The sequence below is a fragment of the Schistocerca nitens genome, chromosome 10 (assembly GCF_023898315.1).
Source record: "Schistocerca nitens isolate TAMUIC-IGC-003100 chromosome 10, iqSchNite1.1, whole genome shotgun sequence".
In the NCBI taxonomy this organism is placed as follows: Eukaryota; Metazoa; Arthropoda; class Insecta; order Orthoptera; family Acrididae; genus Schistocerca; species Schistocerca nitens.
Window position 1 is genome coordinate 67205891 of NC_064623.1, and position 21941 is coordinate 67227831.

At 46.1% G+C, this 21941-nt stretch overlaps 1 protein-coding gene across 1 annotated transcript in view; it reads right to left on the reverse strand.

Moving 5' to 3' along the window:
• Positions 1-267: 267 nt before the first annotated feature.
• Positions 268-21941, reverse strand: part of LOC126209875 (H2.0-like homeobox protein) — a 109371-nt gene continuing 87697 nt past the window's right edge. Inside the window, exons 3-5 of the mRNA XM_049938999.1 lie at positions 21027-21097; positions 20820-20957; positions 268-465 (exon numbers count right to left, since the gene is read on the reverse strand). Coding sequence (XP_049794956.1) covers positions 268-465; positions 20820-20957; positions 21027-21097 — 407 coding nt within the window. The remainder of the gene's footprint in view (positions 466-20819; positions 20958-21026; positions 21098-21941) is intronic.

Here is a 21941-nt window from a genome sequence, read left to right on the forward strand (position 1 = left end):
AGCTCTACTGACTGAACTACCCAAGTATGGCTCAGGACCATCCTCACTGCTTTAGTTTCGCCAGTAACTCGTCTTTTACATTTCAACTTCCCAGAAGCTCTCCTGCGAAACTCGCAAGACTAGCACTCCTGGAACGTCAGTCGGTAGAGCAGTTGACCGCGAAAGGCAGAAGGGGAGTCTCAGTGCCGGCAGCGGAGGAGCTCGGCGCTGGCCCCCGGGTCCTCCCTAGACTGGCGGCACCCACCTGCCACGCCACGATCGCCGGCGTCAGCCGCTGTCGATGGCCTGCACGCCCACCAGCGCCGCGTCGCCGTCGCCGTCGCCGTCGGGCGGGTCGCGCTGCGTGGAGTCGACGGCGGCGTCTCCGGTGGCGGGGGCGGCGGGGGCGGGCGCCGGCGCGGACGCCGCCTTCGCCTCCCTGCTGTGGCGCCACTTCATGCGCCGGTTCTGGAACCACACCTTCACCTGCACCCACAACACGCGCCGCCGTCTCAGCCGAGAGCGGGCTCCGGGCACTGCGCAGCGCACTGGGCTGCGTCCGCACCGACCAGTAACGGGGGCGGACCGTCATCCGGGGACGTAACTCGTATCAGAGGTGCTCAGCACAGGCGCTGCTTGCGTCACAAGAACCACATTAACTGCGCTCAGTTGATTGAAGTCGGCCAGAGCAGTTTGCCCAGCGAGACGTGACACCAGCTTGCTTTACAAATGTGTTGTTTGTTCGTCCACCTTTATACACTACTGGCCATTAAAATTGCTACACCAAGAAGAAATGCAGATGATAAATGGGTATTCATTGGACAAATATATTATACTAGAACTACATTTGAGCCGTGTCACGGCTCAGCTCATTTGATTTACCCGCGAGATTATTTCACTTGTTTTCGCCGCAGCGATGGCGTGATCGCTGAGCGCTGTGCGCTCTGGTGCACGGAGCAACAGTTTTGGAGGACGGCTCGGTCGGTATATGGGCGACAGGACGGAAGCGGCGGGGAGTCAACTGGTGCCTGCCGAGTAAGGATTGCGGTGAGTGTGGCTGTGTGGCTGTTTGCGGGCATGTGGAGTTGTACGGAATGCTCGCTTGCTTAGCGTGGTTCTCCATGACCAGCTGTTGTTTATTGGGCCTAGCACTCGAGTGTAACAGGAAACTGCATTGGTGTGGTGCTCGTCATCTGGCTAAGGCCGAAATTTTCTTGTACTTTTATTATATTTAATGATCATTACTTATTATGTGGTTGGTACTTGTAGCCAACAGTTTGTGATTTGAAATACTTCAGAGAATATCATCATGTGCCAGGTGTCTACTGTGAATAGTTCTTAATTTGTTTCATAGTGTATGGCACGATATCCACTATCATCGATCATTTTATGAAAGTTCTGACCAAATTATTATTACACTAGACTTTGTTAAAATTGGTGCGATTAAATTGCAAATCTCTTAATTCTACTAATATTGCTTGGGATAAACCCATCTATTTCTTGATATTTGTGTATTCAGTTGTGTTTCTCATCGAGACTGACTGAACTGATTTTGGAACACGTGGGGAGAGTATTTAAATGAAAATTTGCTAGATAACACAACCGTCGTGAAATTGAAAACTTGACGGTGTTTACTCATGTCACCAATCGTTAATGTTATTTCCGTCTTGTAGCTTACTTAACTCATATAAAATAATTTAGGAATTTTGTGTATTTGTCACGAAAGGTGAACTGATGTCACATGAGAGAAAAATAAGTGACATTTGTGTAGGGTTTACGTAAGCTTAAGTGAAATCAGGAGGTAAAAAAAAAACTGATTATCATTGCCACATTTTTTTTAAAGCAGGCAGTAGGGAATTTGTTCCACTTTTGCCAAATTGGATTTTTTTAAGGTTAGATTTACATGTAGTACAAATCACATGCTCGATATTTCTCTGGTGTAATTGTTAATATTTGTACATGTTGCACTATTGTACGACATAATATACCCTTCACTAACAGTAGCTTGATGTAATCTTTCAGAGTGGGGCTGCATGTTCTTCGAGAGAATGTTTAAAAAAAATTATTGCTAAAATTTCCTTTTAAACTGTTAATTGTATTAACTTGGATGTAAACCAATTATTGTTAAATAATAAATTTGTGTCAACAAGGCTTGGACCAAATAAATGTGCCTACACCATCCCCATCCTGGCTCTGCTACCGTCTGTACATCACAACATTTTCAAGCAATTTGGGTGCATAGATCCTGAGAAATCAGTACCCACAACAACCACCTCTGGCCGTAATAACGGCCTTGATACGCCTGGGCATTGAGTCAAACAGAGCTTGGATGGCGTGTACAGGTGCAGCTGCCCATGCAGCTTCAACACGATACCACAGTTCATCAAGAGTAGTGATTGGCGTATTGTGACGAGCCAGTTTCTCGGTCACCACTGACCAGACCTTTTCAGTTCGTGAGAGATCTGTAGAATGTGCTGGCGAGGGCAGCAATTGAACATTTTCTGTATCCAGAAAGGCCCGTACAGGACCTGCAACATGCGGTCGTGCATTATCCTGCTGAAATGTAGGTTTTCGCAGGCATCGAAGGAAGGGTAGAGCCACGGGTCGTAAAACATCTGAAATGTAATGTCCACTGTTCAAAGTGGCGTAAATGCGAACAAGAGGTGACCGAGACGTGTAACCAATGGCACCCTATACCATCACGCCGGGTGATACGCCAGTATGGCGATGACGAATACACGCTTCCAATGTGCGTTCACCGCGATGTCGCCAAATACGGGTGCGAGCATCATGATGCTGTAAACAGAACCTGAATTCATCCGAAAAAATGACGTTTTGCCATTCGTGCACCCAGGTTCGTCGTTGAGTTCACCATCGCAGGCGCTCCTGTCTGTGATGCAGCGTCAAGGGTAAACGCAGTCACGGTCTCCGAGCTGGTAGTCCATGCTGCTGCAAACGTCGTCGAAGTGTTCGAGCAGATGATTGTTGTCTTGCAAATGTCCCCATCTGTTGACTCAGAGATCGAGACGTGGCTGCACGATCCGTTACAGCCATGCGGATAAGATGCCTGTCATCTCGACTGCTAGTGATACGGGGCCGTTGGGATCCAGCACGGCGTTCCGTATTACGCTCCTGAAGCCATCGATTCCATATTCTGCTAGCAGTCATTGGATCTCGACCAACGCGAGCAGCAATGTCGCGATACGATAAACCGCAATCGCGATAGGCTACAATCCGAACCGCACACTAACCCTGAAAGAGTGGTTGTGGAAAGAGTGGTGTGGGGCGGCGGAGGGGTGAAGTGGACTGCGGCAGTCGTTGTGGACCACTGCGGCTGCGGCGGGGACGGAGCCTCTCCGTCGTTTCTAGGTCCCCGGTTAACATACAATACAATACAATGGACCGTAGCAATGTCTCCAGGTGGTGTGCATTCTTCCAAGAGGGCCGTGTGAACCTCAGTGATTCGCCACGCTCCGAGCAGCCGGAAACAGCTACAACCCTGCAGAATGTCGGAGCCATTGAGGCAGCAGTTTTGAACGCCCGGATGTGTAGCTGTCAACCATATCGCAACAATTCAACATTTGCTATGGTGCAGTGTACGATACTGTTCGTGACACGCTGAAATTTCGTAAAGTTAGTGCTCGCTGCTTGCCTAAGAACCTGACTGACAACCACAATGGCCAGCGAAAGATGACAAGCTTGGATCACTTAATGTGTTGACACCGTAGAAGGGCGCCACTTTCTGAAAGGAATCGTCATTCCGGTAACTAGGGAGGCCCCTATGGAAACGGAAACATGCTGGTTCCCCGGTACGGGAAAAAAAAAAAGTGACTCAGTTTGCTAGGAAAGTGCTTCTGACAGTGTTCTGGGATATGCAGGGCGTATTACTGGTGGACTTCGATGAACAATGATTAAGTTGCGTCGTGGCCTTCGTGACAAACGCCACAACATTAATGCTGATGCTGTTGAACTACTTCTTGACAATACTCGCCCCCTCACGTTGCTGGTCTTGTTCGAGAGAACATCGTCAAATTTGGGTGGGAGGTGCCCAGCATCCACCATACAGTCCGGACCTTGCACTGTCGGACTTTCGTCTGTTCGGTCACATGCAGAAATTCCAGCCCGGCCAATGCTTTGCGACAGATGCAAATGACTTATACGAAGATGGCGTATTGAAACTGGTACCACGATGGAAGAAATGTGTTTAGAATGTTGGCGACTGTGTAGAAAAATAAAAAATGGCTCTGAGCACTATGGGACTCAACTTCTGAGGTCATTAGTCCCCTAGAACTTAGAACTAGTTAAACCTAACTAACCTAAGGACATCACAAACATCCACGCCCGAGGCAGGATTCGAACCTGCGACCGTAGCGGTCTTGCGGTTCCAGACTGCAGCGCCTTTAACCGCACGGCCACTTCGGCCGGCGTAGAAAAATAGGTAAAAGATGTAAGTTCATTTGTGATTTTGTTTGTTTTGTTATCTATTAAACCTTTTGGTAGTAAAATTATTGTGTGTTACTTTCCGATCTTCCCCCGCAGTTTTCGTGAGGTTGTCCCCTGAAACTCCGGTCGCACTTATGAGCAACACTGTCTGCGCTTATAGGATTTGAGCGTGTCAGCAGACATCTATTTCTCAAAGTAGCAAGACAGGGGTGGAGCTGGGGGAAGAAAACAAACCTCGAAAATAACGAATTTAAAGGCTAAAAGATTTTGGAGTATAAAATATATTGGTTAGTAGACGAGCGTGTAGCATTTTAGAGTCGTATTCGCAAAGTCACCACTGCCACTAGGGATAAACTTTTAAACTTATTGTTAAATTCTATATTTATTGTGAAATGGAAATGTTAATTAATATATATTCGATACTAACTTAGAAGTGAAGATATATTTTTGTTTTTTGCTACTGGATGCATGAAAATGTCACAGTCAATTAAAATTTGTGCAGAAACGAGCAAGACCGAACAGGAAATAAAATACTTTTTATTTCTAGAGGTTGTACAGTGTCCCTAATGTATATTTGTATACATATTTTAATTTAGCACTTACCGCATATCAAATAGTAATTTATTTCATGCAACTGGCAATAAAATAAACTAAAAGGTTTTATTTAATTGAAAAATATGTTTCAGTTACTGTTAATTAAAATTTTAATTTGACCCTTTATTGGAATATCATGAATTCACTAGGGGGGGGGGGTCTCAGCCACAGCACTTGACGACAGCCGGACAGGGTGGCCGAGCGGTTCTAGGCGCTACAGTCTGGAACCGCGCGACCGCTACGGTCGCAGGTTCGAATCCTGCCACGGGCATGGATGTGTGTGGTGTCCTTAAGTTAGTTAGGTTTAAGTAGTTCTAAGTTCTAGGGGACTGATGACCTCAGAAGTTAAGTCCCATAGTGCTCAGAGCCATTTTTGAACTTGACGACATGTAGTCGATTCAAAATTGAGGAGACTGGTAGATAAGTGAAAACTGAGCATTTTTCATCAGCATGTATGCTATCTACAAACGCATATTTCCATAAAAATCGGGAAAAGAAATTTTTTTGACTGCCACTTATGTTTCCGAAAGGTAAGCGTCGCTTGGACCAAGGCCCAGGTGTATAGAGCCTGTGTTCGCTTTCCAAGTGCATTCATTTTTCCTCATTAGTGCTTTTCCCCCCCTCGAAACTGAAAGGAATAGAGAGTTAATTAAAACTAAACTAAAACTAAACTCCATGTTATTATTCCTTATTGATTTAATTTTCTTACTAATAAGGTAATTAAATCAGTAAGGAATAATAACAAGACAGACAAATAAATTCCTCAAATACTTAGATTAGTAAATAACTGAAATTTTGAGCCCGTTTGTGTGAAAACCGCTCCGAGTAACAGGGATTCGAAGAGAAGCATTCGGCTCACTTTATCGCTTGAGGGAAGAAAACGAACCCTTATCGCGGCTGGCAGTATGCATAAAATAACGCATTCGCAAGCGGCACGGTGTTCCATCACAGCGTATGGAAACATGTTACTTAAACTTCTCCTGTGATTATAAGGAACACATGATTGGTCCTCAGGCTACAGAAGAGGTGAATCGCTGAACCAATTTATTAACAAATGTTGACGTCAGTCGCTCCAAATCCGGTAAACTGGCAAATTAAATTTGCAAAATATATTTTGAGAACATTTTAAAACCATACATTGCTGATAAGTTTTGACTGATATTGGATTCCTGGGATTGACAAACTAATACTCTCTTGCGTGACTGCATGGTTGTATTCGCAGATGGCGAGGGCCACCCGACTTGCACGGTAGAAGTAATGTTGCGAAACAGCACACCAGTGTGCCATCAGTGTGATATTTACTTCTATCGTCAAGTTAAAAACTTCCTTTCAAGACCTCAAAACTGTAATTTGCTTTCTAGAAACCCAGCGGGAACTGGACAACTACGTGGATGCAATACGATTCATAGTATAATTTGTGACCGACTTTCAGTACTAATTTTCCAGGAAATGTTTTAGTATGCGTAGTATACATAAAAATTAATTCCCGAAAAAGAAATATTTGTAAGTGTAAAGCCGGCTGGGGTGGCCGAGCGGTTCTAGGCGCTACAATCTGGAACCGCGCGACCGCTACGGTCGCAGGTTCGAATCCTGCCTCGGGCATGGATGTGTGTGCTGTTCTTAGGTTAGTTAGGTTTAAGTAGTTCTAAGTCTAGGGGACTGCTGACCTCAGATGTTAAGTCCCATAGTGCTCAGAGCCATTTGAACCATTTCTGAAGGAACGATGTAGTTGCACCAAGACTGCATTTGTAACACGTTATTAGTGCCTCGAGTGTATTTGCTTGGAATGTTTCTATGACAACTACCATCCCCCTAGTTGTTGGAAAGCAATTCAGGATATGTAAAAGAGTGAGTAAAAGAGCCATTGTAAAGCGACCAGGATTAAATTTCTAATTCTTTACTAATCCAAGTAGTTTCAGAAATTTATTTGAGTACCTTTTTATTATTCGTTACTGATTTACTTACTTAAACCCGCCTAGTCCTACCTATTTCGAAACGAAAAAATACAAATGAAAAAAAGTGAATGTACTTGGGAACCGAATACATGTCCTTTGCTATCCAGAGGGATGCCGTGGTCGCTGCACCAGGGGCACTTTAGTTGCACATAGCTTACCTTATGGGTTCAAATAAGTTTCTTTCCTCAATTTCTAGGAAAATACGTCTTTGTGGACCCCATATATGGTGAAGAAAAACACACAATTTTCAATTATCTGTTGAAGTTGTCAATTTTAAGTCTATTGCATGTCCTGGTCAGTTTTATCCTGTTGCTCGGCGATAGTGTCTGTTCTTTCATATATGCATGTAAGAATACAAGAGTGTATTTGTGCTTACTGTTCCACATTTCATACTGATCATGGTCAGGGACATGCAAGTCAATAGTTTAATAATCATTATGTGATGACTGTCCACAAGGCTTGATAAAAATCGGACTCGAGCTCCATGGTTCAGCACTTTCAATTTCCGTCAACGTAGAAAGAGAAGAAGACACGAGCGCTACTAACAGGCTGCAGAGCTACAAAACATCTGCACGATGCGACGCTTTGTTTCACTGATGAGCACTGTGTCTGGGGAAGTTGGCTTGTTCTCACTGCTCATGTGTCGTCAGCCTACTGAAGCTAGTGAAAACGAAACAACTTCCGCCATGGACCACCAGTGAAGCAGGTTTCCGCAACATGCAGATAATTTATAGAGATGTAATCTGTTTTCTTACTAGAGCTCATATATTTTTTTCTGTTTACATAAGAAAAGGGAAAATCTATTTGCGTTGTGGAAACATGTAGGAACATACGAGGAATGACTTATCTGACGACATTGGTTAAAGAAAGGCAAACCTACATTTATATCAGAACTAGATTTACAGAAAGCTTTCGATAGTGTTGATTGGAATTCATTTTTTGAAATTGTGAAGGTAGTGGGTAAAAAATACAGGGAGCTATGGGTTATTTACAGCTTGCACAGACAGCATACTGCAACTGTAAGAAGCGAAGGAGGTGTACAGTAAGCACAATTATAAGAGTCAAAGGACATGAAATGCAAGCAGTGGTTGAGAGGCTAGTGAGACTTGGTAGTAAACTATCACCAGTGTTATTCAACCTGTATACTGAGCTAAGGAAACGAAGGGGAATTTTGGAAACGAAATAAAAGTGCAGCAAGAAAAAATAAAAGCTTTATGTTCACTGATGACATTGTACTTCCTTCAGACACCACAAATGGTTTGACAGGTCAGCTTAACTGAATGTACATCGTGTTGAGAATGGGTTATAAGCCGTTCACAATAAATGCAAAATAGTACAATGAGTAACCAACCAAAGATGTAAATTTTACTTTTTTTATTCACTCAATGACTAGTTTTAAATCACAACATAGTATAAAACGGTATTTCCGAAATGCAAAAACCATGTCAAAAATATGCAAACGAAGTTACAGTGCATACAGCAAGCTGGAAGTTCGTAAAAATGTGAAAGAATTTTACTAGAATGTAATTGAATTACATCAGCTAATGCCGAGGGAATTTATACAGTGAAATAATTGACGACGGCCGAAGAAGAGGATAAAATGTAAAGTGGCTACAGCAAGAAAAGCGTGTATGAAAAAGAATTTGTTAACTTGTAAAATAAAACAAATGTGAAACAATTTTAGTAGAGTGTGACTGAATTAAATCAGCTGATGCTGAGAGAATTAGACTATGGAATGAAAAAATAAAGTAGTAAATTGGTATTTAGACAGAGAAACAATTTGACAATGGCCGAAGTATAGGATAAAACGTAGAGTGGTTATAGCAAGAAAAGCATGTATGAAAGACAGGAATTTTTTAAAGTGTAATATAAATTTAATTGTTAAGCAATATTTTCTGAAAGTATTTGTCTAGAGTACAGCTGTTAGAGGAAGTGAAACATGAACGACAAGCATTTGAGACAAGATGAGAATTAAGGTGCTGCAGAAGAATGCTGAAGACCAGATGGTAGGTCGAGTAACTAATGAAGAGGTACTGAAACGAATTGAAAAAGAAAGAAATTTATGGCAGAAACTGACTAAAAGAAGACATGAGTTGATAACACTTATCCTGAGGCATCATGGAGGGGAGTGTGGGGTGGTAAAAGTTGCAGAGGAAGCCCAGGAGACGAATACAGCAAGGTAACTCAAATGGATTGTTAGGTTGCTGTAGTTACCCGGAGACGAAGAGACTAGCTCACGACAGGTTGGTGTCAGCTGCTTCAAAACCCTCTTCGAACTGCAAATCACAAGTGCAATAACAATAAAAAAGAACAATAACCACCTTCTTCACGTCCGACTGCTTTGCCAGGCCACAACGCACAGCCTCGAGTGGATCATGGAATCACTGAAGTTGGACGTTTGCTCAAAATTACGTATCGGAGATAAAAACGTAACGTCGACGCACTTTTACCGATAAAATACGTGCCTTGCACCTGTGTATGTGTGCCACCTCAAACCACTGCGGATTCGTTAAAACACACAGTGAATGACCCAAACTTGCACCCCTTTTATTTCGCAAACGATTCGAGACATCGAAACGAAGGTTTCAGATTATGAGGGAGCAGATATTGTTGTGCGTTTAATACTCTTAACTCCCGTATCATGCGAGATACTGAGGCAAGTATCGCCTTTTTCTTCTAATGAAACTACATAATTTTCTCAAGTGATACACGAAAGCTCTTGGAAAGACCAATACAGTGATATAACGCTTGTTAACGACGTAGGTAGCAAAAATATTGGAGAAATGTGATAAAACGAAAAACTTGTTCCCACAAAAGCTGCTCTCTTCAAAAATGGGTACGTAAACACATCTTTCATGCTGAAACTACGAGTCAAATGAAAACCTTAAATATTTTTTAAATATTATTTACTGTGCAGAAGTGGTACAAAGCTGAATCACTTTTCAACATAATCTCCCCCACGCTCAATGCAAGTCCTCCAGCGCTTACAAAGTGCATGAATTCCTTTAGAAAAAAAATTCTTTTGTTAGTCCGCGCAACCACTCATGCACCGCATGGCGTACCTCTTCATCAGATCGGAACTTCTTTCCTCCCATTGCGACTTTGAGTTGTCCAAATATATGGAAATCACTTGGGGCAAGCTCTGGTGAGTATGGTGGATGAGGAAGTCACTCAAAATGCAGGTCTGTGATTGTTGTAACTGTTGTACGGGCATTGTGGGGCCTTGCATTGTCATGTTGCAAAAGGACACCTGCCGACAGCAATCCACGTCGCTTTGATTTGATTGCAGGCCGCAGACGATTTTTTAGGAGATCTGTGTGTGATGCACTGGTGACAGTGGTCCCCCTACGCATTTAATGCTCCAAAAGGACGCTTTTTCCGTCTCAAGAGGGGGTCAGCATAGCCTTCCCTGCTGATGGTTCTATTCGAAACTTCTTTGGTTTTGGTGATGAGGAATGGCGCCATTCCCTGATCGTTTCCGGTTGGTGGAAGTGAACCCAGGTTTCGTCCCCAGCTGCCGGCCGAAGTGGCCGAGCGGTTCTAGGCGCTACAGTCTGGAACCGCGCGACCGCTACGGTCGCAGGTTCGAATCGTACCCCTGGCATGGATGTGTGTGATGTCCTTAGGTTAGTTACGTTTAAGTAGTTCTAAGTTCTAGGGGACTGATGACCTCAGAAGTTAAGTCCTATAGTGCTCAGAGCCTTTTGAACCATTTTTCGTCCCCAGTAACGATTGTTGCAAGGAAGCCGTCACCCTCTCGTTCAAAGCGCTGAACACGTTCTTCACAAGCATCAACAGGTCGTTCTCTTATTTCAGGAGTTGACCCATGACTAATCTGTAAACATGCTGTAATGTCATTCAGTGTCACTCGGCGGTTTTCCTTCACTATGGCTTCAACTGCTGCAATGTTCTGTGGAGTCACAACTCGTTGTGCCTGACCTGGACGAGGAGCATCTTCCACTGAAGTCACACCATTTGCAAACTTCCTACTCCATTCGTAGACTTGCTGCTGTGACAAACATGCGTCACCGTAGTGAACCTTCATTCGTCGATGAATTTCAATAGGTTTCACACCTTCACTACGGAAAAAACGAATAACAGAACGCTGTTCTTCTGGTGCAAGTCGCAAGTGGGGCGGCCATCTTTATACTGATACTGCGACGGGTATGTGTGCATCTGCACTATGTTGCCAGGTACTGGCCATTCTGCACGCTGTTTGTAGCACGCTTACCAACTTACAGGATAACGGCGCGAAATTTCGATTTGTTACTACAAATTTAAGGTTTTCATTTGACTCACCCTCGTATAAAACCGCCGTGTCTGTGTTTCTGTTTGAACACGCTAATCTGCAAAACTCTCAGACGAATTTTCATGGCGTTTTCACGGTTAATTTGAGCGTAACTTGCGGCAATATACAGGCTTTATTTCATCAAAATCGGATCAGGGAAGGAAAGATTTTATAATTTAGAGCTTTAACGCGACATGGGAAAACACATTCGCTCTTTGAAAATGCGGTTTACTCTTTGGCATTGGAACGTTTCATATTTCTGAAAAAGCTTTTTTTCATTGATATGTTCCATGTAATACCATTCAACATAATGAATGAAATGCTTGTATTATCCTCAATGTGTTTCATTAATACTTGCATATTAATTATTAAATGTGAAAGTAACTCTGTTACGTTTTCGCCGGCCGGTGTGGCCGAGCGGTTCTAGGCGCTGCAGTCTGGAACCGCGCGACTGCTACGGTCGCAGGTTGGAATCCTGCCTCGGGCATGGATGTGTGTGATGTCCTTAGGTTAGTTAGGTCTAAGTCTAGGGGACTGATGACCTCAGATGTTAAGTCCCATAGTTCTCAGAGCCATTTGAACCATTTTGTTACGTTTTCACGGCTAAAACGCTGAACTCATTTCGATGAAATTTGGTATGGAGATACCTAAAACCCTGACGAGAAACGTAGACTACTTTAGAATCCTAAGAGTCCGAAGTAGGAGACGGAACTTTTTCTTTTACATCAGTGAACATAAACCGTGCCAAAGAATTATTAAATTTGTCACACTATGTGCACTGAGGTGACAAAAGCCATGGGAGAGTGATGTCCACATACACAGATGGCGGTAGTGCCGTGTGCACAAGCTATGAAAGGGCAATGCATTGGCGGAGCAGCAGTAGGCTGTGGAGCAGTGTAATAAGCTGCTGCCAGCCCGCCCGCTTTAGGGGGAATCGAATTTGGAACTGGAGGCATGGGACAGTCAAGAGTGTGCCAGGAATACCAAATTTTAGGCATTACTTCTCACCTCAGGCGACGCAGTGGCCGGCAGCCTTCGCTTAACGACCGAGAGCAGCGGCGTTTACGTATTGTTGTCAGTGCTAACAGATAAACACGAGGACAGAAGTCTAGGTGGGACGTACGACGAACGTACACTGCTGGCCACCGTAAATGCAACACCAAGAAAGACAAGAGGTAGCACAACAAGATTTATTTTGTAGATAACATGTTGACCAAGTATCAAATGATTACGTTTACAGACGTCTGTGACATGTGGTTCCTGCCAGAATCAGTAGCCAGAGTAGCCGCCATTGTTGGAGATCACCGCTGCCACACGTCTCGGCATTGAGTCAAAGAGACGTTGGATGTGTTCCTGGGGTACAGCAGCCCAAGCAGCTTCCACACGTTGCCAAAGATCATCTGGTGTGGCAGCTGGGGATGTAATCTGGGTCACTCGTTGAGCAACCGTGGACCATATGTTTTCTATCGGCGAAAGATCCGGAGAGCGAGCCGGCCAGGGAAGCAATTCAATCTGGTTATTGACGAAGAACCTTTGGACAATGCGTGCCACGTGTGGTCGCGCATTATCCTGTTGAAATATGGCTGTGGCCGAGCCCTGAAGGTAAGGAAGGACAACTGGCTCCAGCACCTCGGATATGTAGCGCCGGCTATTTAAAGTACCGGCAATGCGTACTAGAGGCGTGCGAGAGTAATATCCAATACCGCCCCATACCATAATACCCGGTGCAAGACCAGTGTGGCGGTGCATAATGCAGCTGTCCAGCATCCTCTCTCCACGGTGTCTCCACACTCGAATCCGACCATCGTGGTGCTGCAGACAGAAGCGTGCCTCGTCAGTAAAGACAACGTCATTCCATTCTGCCGTCCACATCCGTCTGTCATCACACCATTGGCGACGGAGACGTCTGTGGTTCTGCGTCAATGGTAGACGAAGCAATGGACGTCTTGCGGACAGACCACTCTGCTGTAAACGGCGTCGAATGGTACGCGCAGACACTGGATGATGCGTTACAGACGCAATGTGCTGTGCTACGGTTCGGGATGTCACTGAGCGATCCGTCACTGCCATGCGCACAATTTGCCTATCAGCACGTGCAGTGGTGCACCGAGGTGAATGCGATCGACCACGTCGGTCCGTCGTACCCTCCTGCATCCAACGGTCACATATCCGCATTACAGTTGTTTGGTTTCGTCCAACACGACTAGCGATTTCTCTGTATGATAATCCACAATCTCGGTAAGCCACTATCCTTCCTCTGTCGAACTCGGATACTTGATCAAAAGATGTTCGCTGTTGTCTACCAGGCATAACTGATCGTCTTGTGAAACAACCACAAGGTAAACACACGTGCCGAACGTACACTCGTCGAAATCGCCAAGCCTTAAATGGCGCTATGAGGTGGCGCCACAGGCGCGCGTGATGTGCGTCTGCGCTGAAATTCTAATCAGTTGCATATCTCATCGCTGCAAACCCACGGTGTAAATTTCACTTGATTCGGATGCTTCCTTCAGGGTGTTGCATTTACGGTGGCCAGCAGTGTATCTGTTAGGGCAATGTGGCGAAATCTGGCGTTAACAGTCTATGGCAGCAGAGGACCTTTGCTAACAGCATGCGGCACTTTTCCTGGGCTCGTGACCATATCAGTTGTGTCGTGTCCTGACATAGGTGGGAGAGGGAAAAAAGGGGTCACTGGTCAGTCTGCGCTCCCGAGCTGTACAGAGCAGAAGGCACAACGACAATTCACAGTGAAGGTTCAAAAATGGTTCAAATGGCTCTGAGCATTATGGGACTTAACATCTGCGGTCATCAGTCCCCTAGAATTTAGAACTACTTAAATCTAACTAACCTAAGGACATCACACACATCCATGCCCGAGGCAGGATTCCAACCTGCGACCGTAGCAGTCGCGCGGTTCCGGACTGCAGCGCCTAGAACCGCTTGGCCACACAGTGAAGGCATTTGATTGTTTTCCTCTACCTGAGCCAACACTGGTACAGGCATTTACTAGAAATGCAGGTGGTGAGACTCGGTAGGGAACTCGTTGTGGAGACTCTTGAACAAACAGGGTTTTGAAATAGCTGTTTATTCCAGACAGGACTAACTAATACACTGGAGGCTAGTTCTAGCGTTAGAAAAAGCATGAATAACACAACAGAAGCCAGTGCAGAAGTCCCAGGAGTGGATGCTAACCACAGTAGCAAACACTAGCAGCATCTTGAGGCAACAACTTAGTTGCTAAACAAAACATACTGAATATGACACTGTTCACTGAGGCACTCCAAGTAAAAGAGCACACTTATGCGGAGCTGGACCGAGGCTGGAGTCGACGGACGCGGCTTCGGCGCCCAGATAATCTGACTGAGAACTCCGCCAAAATGCGGAATCTAGGGGTTTTAAAGAGTCGCGTGGGGGCACGTTTTCCCACTTTAAGCCACCCAGCCAATCCCGCAGGTCTCTTGGAGGCGCCTGCCAATAACGGTTTAGTTAGGTCCCCTCTACTGCTCCTAAGGCAGGGATGTAACTAAGTCCGTATTTGGTATCAACATTGTTCAGCTGAAAGCTAAACGTAACTGCTGTGCCAAATAAGGCTTGCAACATTATTGTTATACTTCATTTAGCCCCGCCCCTCGGGCTCCCCGGAGTAGGGACTGCTAGGTCAACAGTTTTTGGCGTTTTCTCTCTAATCCCTGTGAGCCTACTGACGTTGCTGTTCTCAGGGCTGGTATCAAGCTGGCTTTATACGCTACTACGTGCCTGTTGGTTACAAAGTTCTACAGTGGCATCCTACCACAGCGTCTAGACGACATATGAAGTTACATGTTAATTCCCTGAAGAGTGACTAGCGCCCTGGGACCGGGTCTGTGGGCGTCTGCATTTTCGCAAGGCTCTCCCCTTACGGTTTACTACATGTAGCAATATCTCTCCTAGTTTCGTCTGGCCTCAGCATCATCTCTGCTTCCGCGCCTTGGAACGCCTGTCCTCCTTCCTCACAGCTTCATAACACTACAGTAGCAGGGAATAATCAATATATTACAGTTGGACCCCAGACTGGAAAACAGTGGCATTGTCAGATGCATCCCGATTTCAGTTGGTAAGACCTCATGATAGAATTCGAGAGTGGCGCAGGCCTCACGAAGCCATGGACTCAAAATGTCAACAAGGCACTGTGCAAACTGCTGTAGGTTCTGTAATAGTGCAGGTTGTGTTTACATGGAATGAACTGGGTCCTGTGATCCAACTGAGCCGATCGTTGACTGGAAATGTTTATGTTCGTCTACTTGGAGGCCATTAACAGCCATTAATTGACTTCATGTTCCCAAACAACGATGGGATTTTTGTGGATAACAATGTGCCATTTCACCAGGCCACAATTGTTCGCAGTTGGTTTGAGGAACATACTGGATAAATCAAGTGAATAAATTGGCCAACCATTAGACATTTATGGGAAGTAACTGGGAGGTCGTTCGTGAATAAAATCCTGCACCGGCAACACTTTGGCAGTAAGTATCGACGGTTTTAGAGGCAGCATGGCTCAGTATTTCTGCAGGGGCTTCCAACGTCATGTTGAGTCCATGCCAGCCGGCCGTTGTGGCTTTAGTCTGGAACCGCGCGACCGCTACGTTCGCAAGTTCGAATCCTGCCTCGGGCATCGATGTGTGTGATGTCGTTAGGTTAGTTAGGTTTAAGTAGTTCTGATGACCTCAGAAGTTAAGTCCCAGAGCCAGTGCTCAGAGCCATTTGAACAATTTGAAGTCCATGCCACGTCGAGTTACTGCACTACATCACGTAAAAGGAGACCCAACAAGTTATTAGGAGGTATTCCATGACTTTGACACCTCATTGTATAGCTACTTCAGCAGCACAATGCGTAGCTGCACAGCTGCACGCTCCTGCCCACATCCCTCAGCATGTACTTTTAGGTAGCGACGTTGTGCATGCAACCGTGTCGTGCATTAGGGCAGTGGAACGGGAGAGTGGGGAGCACATAACAGAACTACGATAACCATAACAGTCAGACACGTGAGGCAGGTGACGTCATTGCATATACAACAGTTTACTTACTCATCATCACTCATCACAACCTACCGATATGGAGGCACAACCGCAGGTAACAGCTGGTTTCAAACAGTTTGTCAACGCCCTTGTGGTATGGTAGACGTTAGCATACACAGAAATCCTGAAAGAGCATGTATAGCCAAAAGACATGGTAATCTAAAATACGTATGTTTGAACAGGAAACTGCTGTTTACTGTGCTTACAAGACACATTTGAAAGCTTTCTCTGTTCCTTACGCGCAGCTAGCTAGAAACTAATACAAAATTACACTTCAGACACACTGCATTTCGTACAGCTCACTTTATGTACTTTTTTCGTTTTCATTCAGGTTTTTCCTCATAAGATTTCTCATTTTGCCGAGGCTGGAAATTTTTGCTACCAACTCCAGGGCCTGCTTGATAAAAATTAGCCATGTTCATGATATTTTATTCTAAACGAAAACATTTGTCCTAATTATAACTCAACAGTTCAGGACCCGTTTTTAGTCTTCTGAAAAATCACCGCAGTATGCACAGATAATGGGGAACGTGGCTCCCTATGCAAGCCTAACATGAGGGGAACACAGCGAATTGTCAGCAGTTGGCTGCTACGCTGCACACTGGCAGTGGCTGGTACACATTCGCATTTCTATTAGACTGTACTGTGGTGTAATAAACTGTACGAGGCATTAGTGTGCTGCACCATGCTTTAGTGAGCTTGCCAGTGCTGCACAACGCTGTGGTGTGGTGCAACACACTCTACAGGGCTGAAGTGAGCTTTACAGCACTTGCAGTACCATGCTGTAACTAGCTGTACAATACTGTATCGTGCTGTATGGAGCTGCAGCTGTGCTGTCGTGTAGTGAGCTGCATTGTGCTGTAGTGAACTGTAGCGTGCTGGAGTCTGCTCTAGAGAACTGTAGCATGCTGGACTGTGCTCTAGTGAGCTGTAGCATGCTGGACTGTGCTCTAGTGAGCTGTAGCATACTGGACTGTGCTCTAGTGAGCTGTAGCATACTGGACTGTGCTCTAGTGAACTGTAGCATGCTGGACTGTAGTGAGCTGTAGCATGCTGGACTGTGCTCTAGTGAGCTGTAGCATGCTGGACTGTGCTCTAGTGAGCTGTAGCATGCTGGACTGTGCTCTAGTGAGCTGTAGCATGCTGGACTGTGCTCTAGTGAGCTGTAGCATGCTGGACTGTGCTCTAGTGAGCTGTAGCATGCTGGACTGTGCTCTAGTGAGCTGTAGCATGCTGGACTGTGCTCTAGTGAGCTGTAGCATGCTGGACTGTGCTCTAGTGAGCTGTAGCATGCTGGACTGTGCTCTAGTGAGCTGTAGCATGCTGGACTGTGCTCTAGTGAGCTGTAGCATGCTGGACTGTGCTCTAGTGAGCTGTAGCATGCTGGACTGTGCTCTAGTGAGCTGTAGCATGCTGGACTGTGCTCTAGTGAGCTGTAGCATGCTGGACTGTGCTCTAGTGAGCTGTAGCATGCTGGACTGTGCTCTAGTGAGCTGTAGCATGCTGGACTGTGCTCTAGTGAGCTGTAGCATGCTGGACTGTGCTCTAGTGAGCTGTAGCATGCTGGACTGTGCTCTAGTGAACTGTAGCATGCTGGACTGTGCTCTAGTGAGCTGTAGCATGCTGGACTGTGCTCTAGTGAGCTGTAGCATGCTGGACTGTGCTCTAGTGAGCTGTAGCATGCTGGACTGTGCTCTAGTGAGCTGTAGCATGCTGGACTGTGCTCTAGTGAGCTGTAGCATGCTGGACTGTGCTCTAGTGAACTGTAGCATTCTGGACTGTGCTCTAGTGAGCTGTAGCATGCTGGACTGTGCTCTAGTGAACTGTAGCATGCTGGACTGTGCTCTAGTGAGCTGTAGCATGCTGGACTGTGCTCTAGTGAGCTGTAGCATGCTGGACTGTGCTCTAGTGAGCTGTAGCATGCTGGACTGTGCTCTAGTGAGCTGTAGCATGCTGGACTGTGCTCTAGTGAGCTGTAGCATGCTGGACTGTGCTCTAGTGAGCTGTAGCATGCTGGACTGTGCTCTAGTGAGCTGTAGCATGCTGGACTGTGCTCTAGTGAGCTGTAGCATGCTGGACTGTGCTCTAGTGAGCTGTAGCATGCTGGACTGTGCTCTAGTGAGCTGTAGCATGCTGGACTGTGCTCTAGTGAGCTGTAGCATGCTGGACTGTGCTCTAGTGAACTGTAGCATGCTGGACTGTGCTCGAGTGAGCTGTAGCATGCTGGACTGTGCTCTAGTGAACTGTAGCATGCTGGACTGTGCTCTAGTGAGCTGTAGCATGCTGGACTGTGCTCTAGTGAACTGTAGCATGCTGGACTGTGCTCTAGTGAGCTGTAGCATGCTGGACTGTGCTCTAGTGAGCTGTAGCATACTGGACTGTGCTCTAGTGAGCTGTAGCATGCTGGACTGTGCTCTAGTGAACTGTAGCATACTGGACTGTGCTCTAGTGAGCTGTAGCATGCTGGACTGTGCTCTAGTGAACTGTAGCATACTGGACTGTGCTCTAGTGAGCTGTAGCATGCTGGACTGTGCTCTAGTGAACTGTAGCATGCTGGACTGTGCTCTAGTGAGCTGTAGCATACTGGAATGTGCTCTAGTGAACTGTAGCATGCTGGACTGTGCTCTAGTGAACTGTAGCATGCTGGACTGTGCTCTAGTGAACTGTAGCATGCTGGACTGTGCTCTAGTGAACTGTAGCATTCTGGACTGTGCTCTAGTGAGGTGTAGCATGCTGGACTGTGCTTTAGTGAGGTGTAGCATGCTGGACTGTGCTCTAGTGAGCTGTAGCATGCTGGACTGTGCTCTAGTGAGCTGTAGCATGCTGGACTGTGCTCTAGTGAGCTGTAGCATACTGGACTGTGCTCTAGAGAACTGTAGCATGCTGGACTGTGCTCTAGTGAACTGTAGCATGCTGGACTGTGCTCTAGTGAGCTGTAGCATACTGGACTGTGCTCTAGTGAGCTGTAGCATGCTGGACTGTGCTCTAGTGAACTGTAGTATACTGGACTGTGCTCTAGTGAGCTGTAGCATGCTGGACTGTGCTCTAGTGAACTGTAGCATGCTGGACTGTGCTCTAGTGAGGTGTAGCATACTGGAATGTGCTCTAGTGAGCTGTAGCATGCTGGACTGTGCTCTAGTGAGCTGTAGCATGCTGGACTGTGCTCTAGTGAGGTGTAGCATACTGGAATGTGCTCTAGTGAACTGTAGCATGCTGGACTGTGCTCTAGTGAACTGTAGCATTCTGGACTGTGCTCTAGTGAACTGTAGCATGCTGGACTGTGCTCTAGTGAGCTGTAGCATACTGGACTGTGCTCTAGAGAACTGTAGCATGCTGGACTGTGCTCTAGTGAACTGCAGCATGCTGGACTGTGCTCTAGTGAGCTGTAGCATGCTGGACTGTGCTCTAGTGAACTGTAGCATGCTGGACTGTGCTCTAGTGAGCTGTAGCATGCTGGACTGTGCTCTAGTGAGCTGTAGCATGCTGGACTGTGCTCTAGTGAACTGTAGCATGCTGGACTGTGCTCTAGTGAGCTGTAGCATGCTGGACTGTGCTCTAGTGAGCTGTAATGCACAGTACTGTGCTGTAGTGAACTGTTGCATACTGTACCGTACTGTAGTGAACTGTACTGTGGTGTACTGAATTTTAATGTGCTGCAGTGTGCTGTTCGACGCTGTAATGCACAGTAGTGAGCTGTACAATGCCGTAGTGCACTGTACTGTGCGGTAGTGAACTGTAGCATGCTGTAGTGAGCTGTGCTCTGCTGCAGTGAGCTGTAGCTTGCTGTTCAAATGGTTCAAATGGCTCTGAGCACTTTGGGACTTAACTTCTGAGGTCATCAGTCCCCTAGAACTTAGAACTACTTAAACCTAACTAACCTAAGGACATCACACACATCCATGCCCGAGGCAGGATTCGAACCTGCGACCGTAGCAGTCGCGCTGTTCCAGACTGTAGCGCCTAGAACCACTCGGCCACTCCGGCCGGCTAGCTTGCCGTATCACGCTGTTTTGAGCTGTACTGTGCTGTAGTGACCTGTAGCGTGCTGTAGCGATCTGTAGTGTGCTGTAGTGACCTGTAGCGTGCTGTAGTGACCTGTAGCGTGCTCTAGTGAGCTGTAGCATGCTGGACTGTGCTCTAGTGAGCTGTAATGCACAGTACTGTGCTGTAGTGAACTGTTGCATACTGTACCGTACTGTAGTGAACTGTACTGTGGTGTACTGAATTTTAATGTGGTGCAGTGTGCTGTTCCACGCTGTAATGCACAGTAGTGAGCTGTACAATGCCGTAGTGCACTGTACTGTGCTGTAGTGAGCTGTAGCGTGCTGTAGTGAGCTATAGTGTGCTATAGTGAGCTGTAGTGTGCTATAGTGAGCTGTAGTGTGCTATAGTGAGCTGTAGTGTGCTATAGTGAGCTGTAGTGTGCTTTAGTAAGCTGTACCACATTGTAACATGTTGTGCTTTGGAGTGCTGTGCTTGTTGTAGTGAACTATAGTGTGTCATACCTGCGCGTCTGTGAGGCCGAGCGTGGCGGCGAGCTGCCGCCGGTCCGGCTTGGTGATGTACTTCTGCAGCTGGAAGCGCTTCTCCAGGCCCTTGCGCTGCAGGTTGGAGAAGACAGCGCGCGACCACGACCGCTTGCGCTTGCCGCCCCCGGTCGCGCCACCGCCGCCTGCCGTCCCCGCACCGCCCCCGCCGCCGCCCCCGCCTACCACCCCCGCGTGCACGTGCAGGGCGCCGGAGACGGCGGGCGGCGAGCCGTGGCCCTCGGACAGCTGCAAGACTACCGGCACACCACACTGTCACACTCCAAACCCACACTAACATTCGGCCAGCCATTTTCAACGATTATTTCTGATACATACAACTGGAACATCAAATAATAAGATTCTATAAGAACTATGCATAATTATTTAGCAATTGACTAAACATAATTATCATTCTGTCATAACTAAGAAGGGGGAATAGAGGAGGCTGCAACTATGGTTGGTTAAGAATGAGGTGTTTCAAAGTGTCTAGAGGTCATTCATATGCTGGAGGAACAGTAGAGCCATCATAAGGCAAAATTTATATTATTCTTCTAAATAAAATTATAAACAGCCGACCAGTTGCAATGGATAAAGAAATTCTTTACCTAGGTTTCGACAAATATAAATTTTTCTTCTTCAGAAAAAAATGGTTCAAATGGCTCTGAGCACAATGTGACTTAACTAATGAGGTCATCAGTCCCCTAGAACTTAGGACTACTTAAATCTAACTAACCTAAGGACATCACACACATCCATGCCCGAGGCAGGATTCGAACCTGTGACCGTAGCAGTCACGCGGTTCCAGACTGAAGCGCCTAGAACCGCTCCGCCACCGCGGCCGGCTCTTCTTCAGAAGGTAACAATTTTACATTAGTAAGGACTAATGTACCATCGCCGTTTTTACAATTGTCGGCATAGATCCGTGTGTCAAAAATAAAATATAGCCCTAGAATTAGCGTTTGTCACGTTAATATAAAATAGCTCATGGATCTTGCAGAGCTATTTTATATTAACGTGACAAACCCTAATTCTAGGGCTATATTTTATTTTTGACACATGGATCTATGCCGACAATTGTAAAAGCTGCGATGGTACATT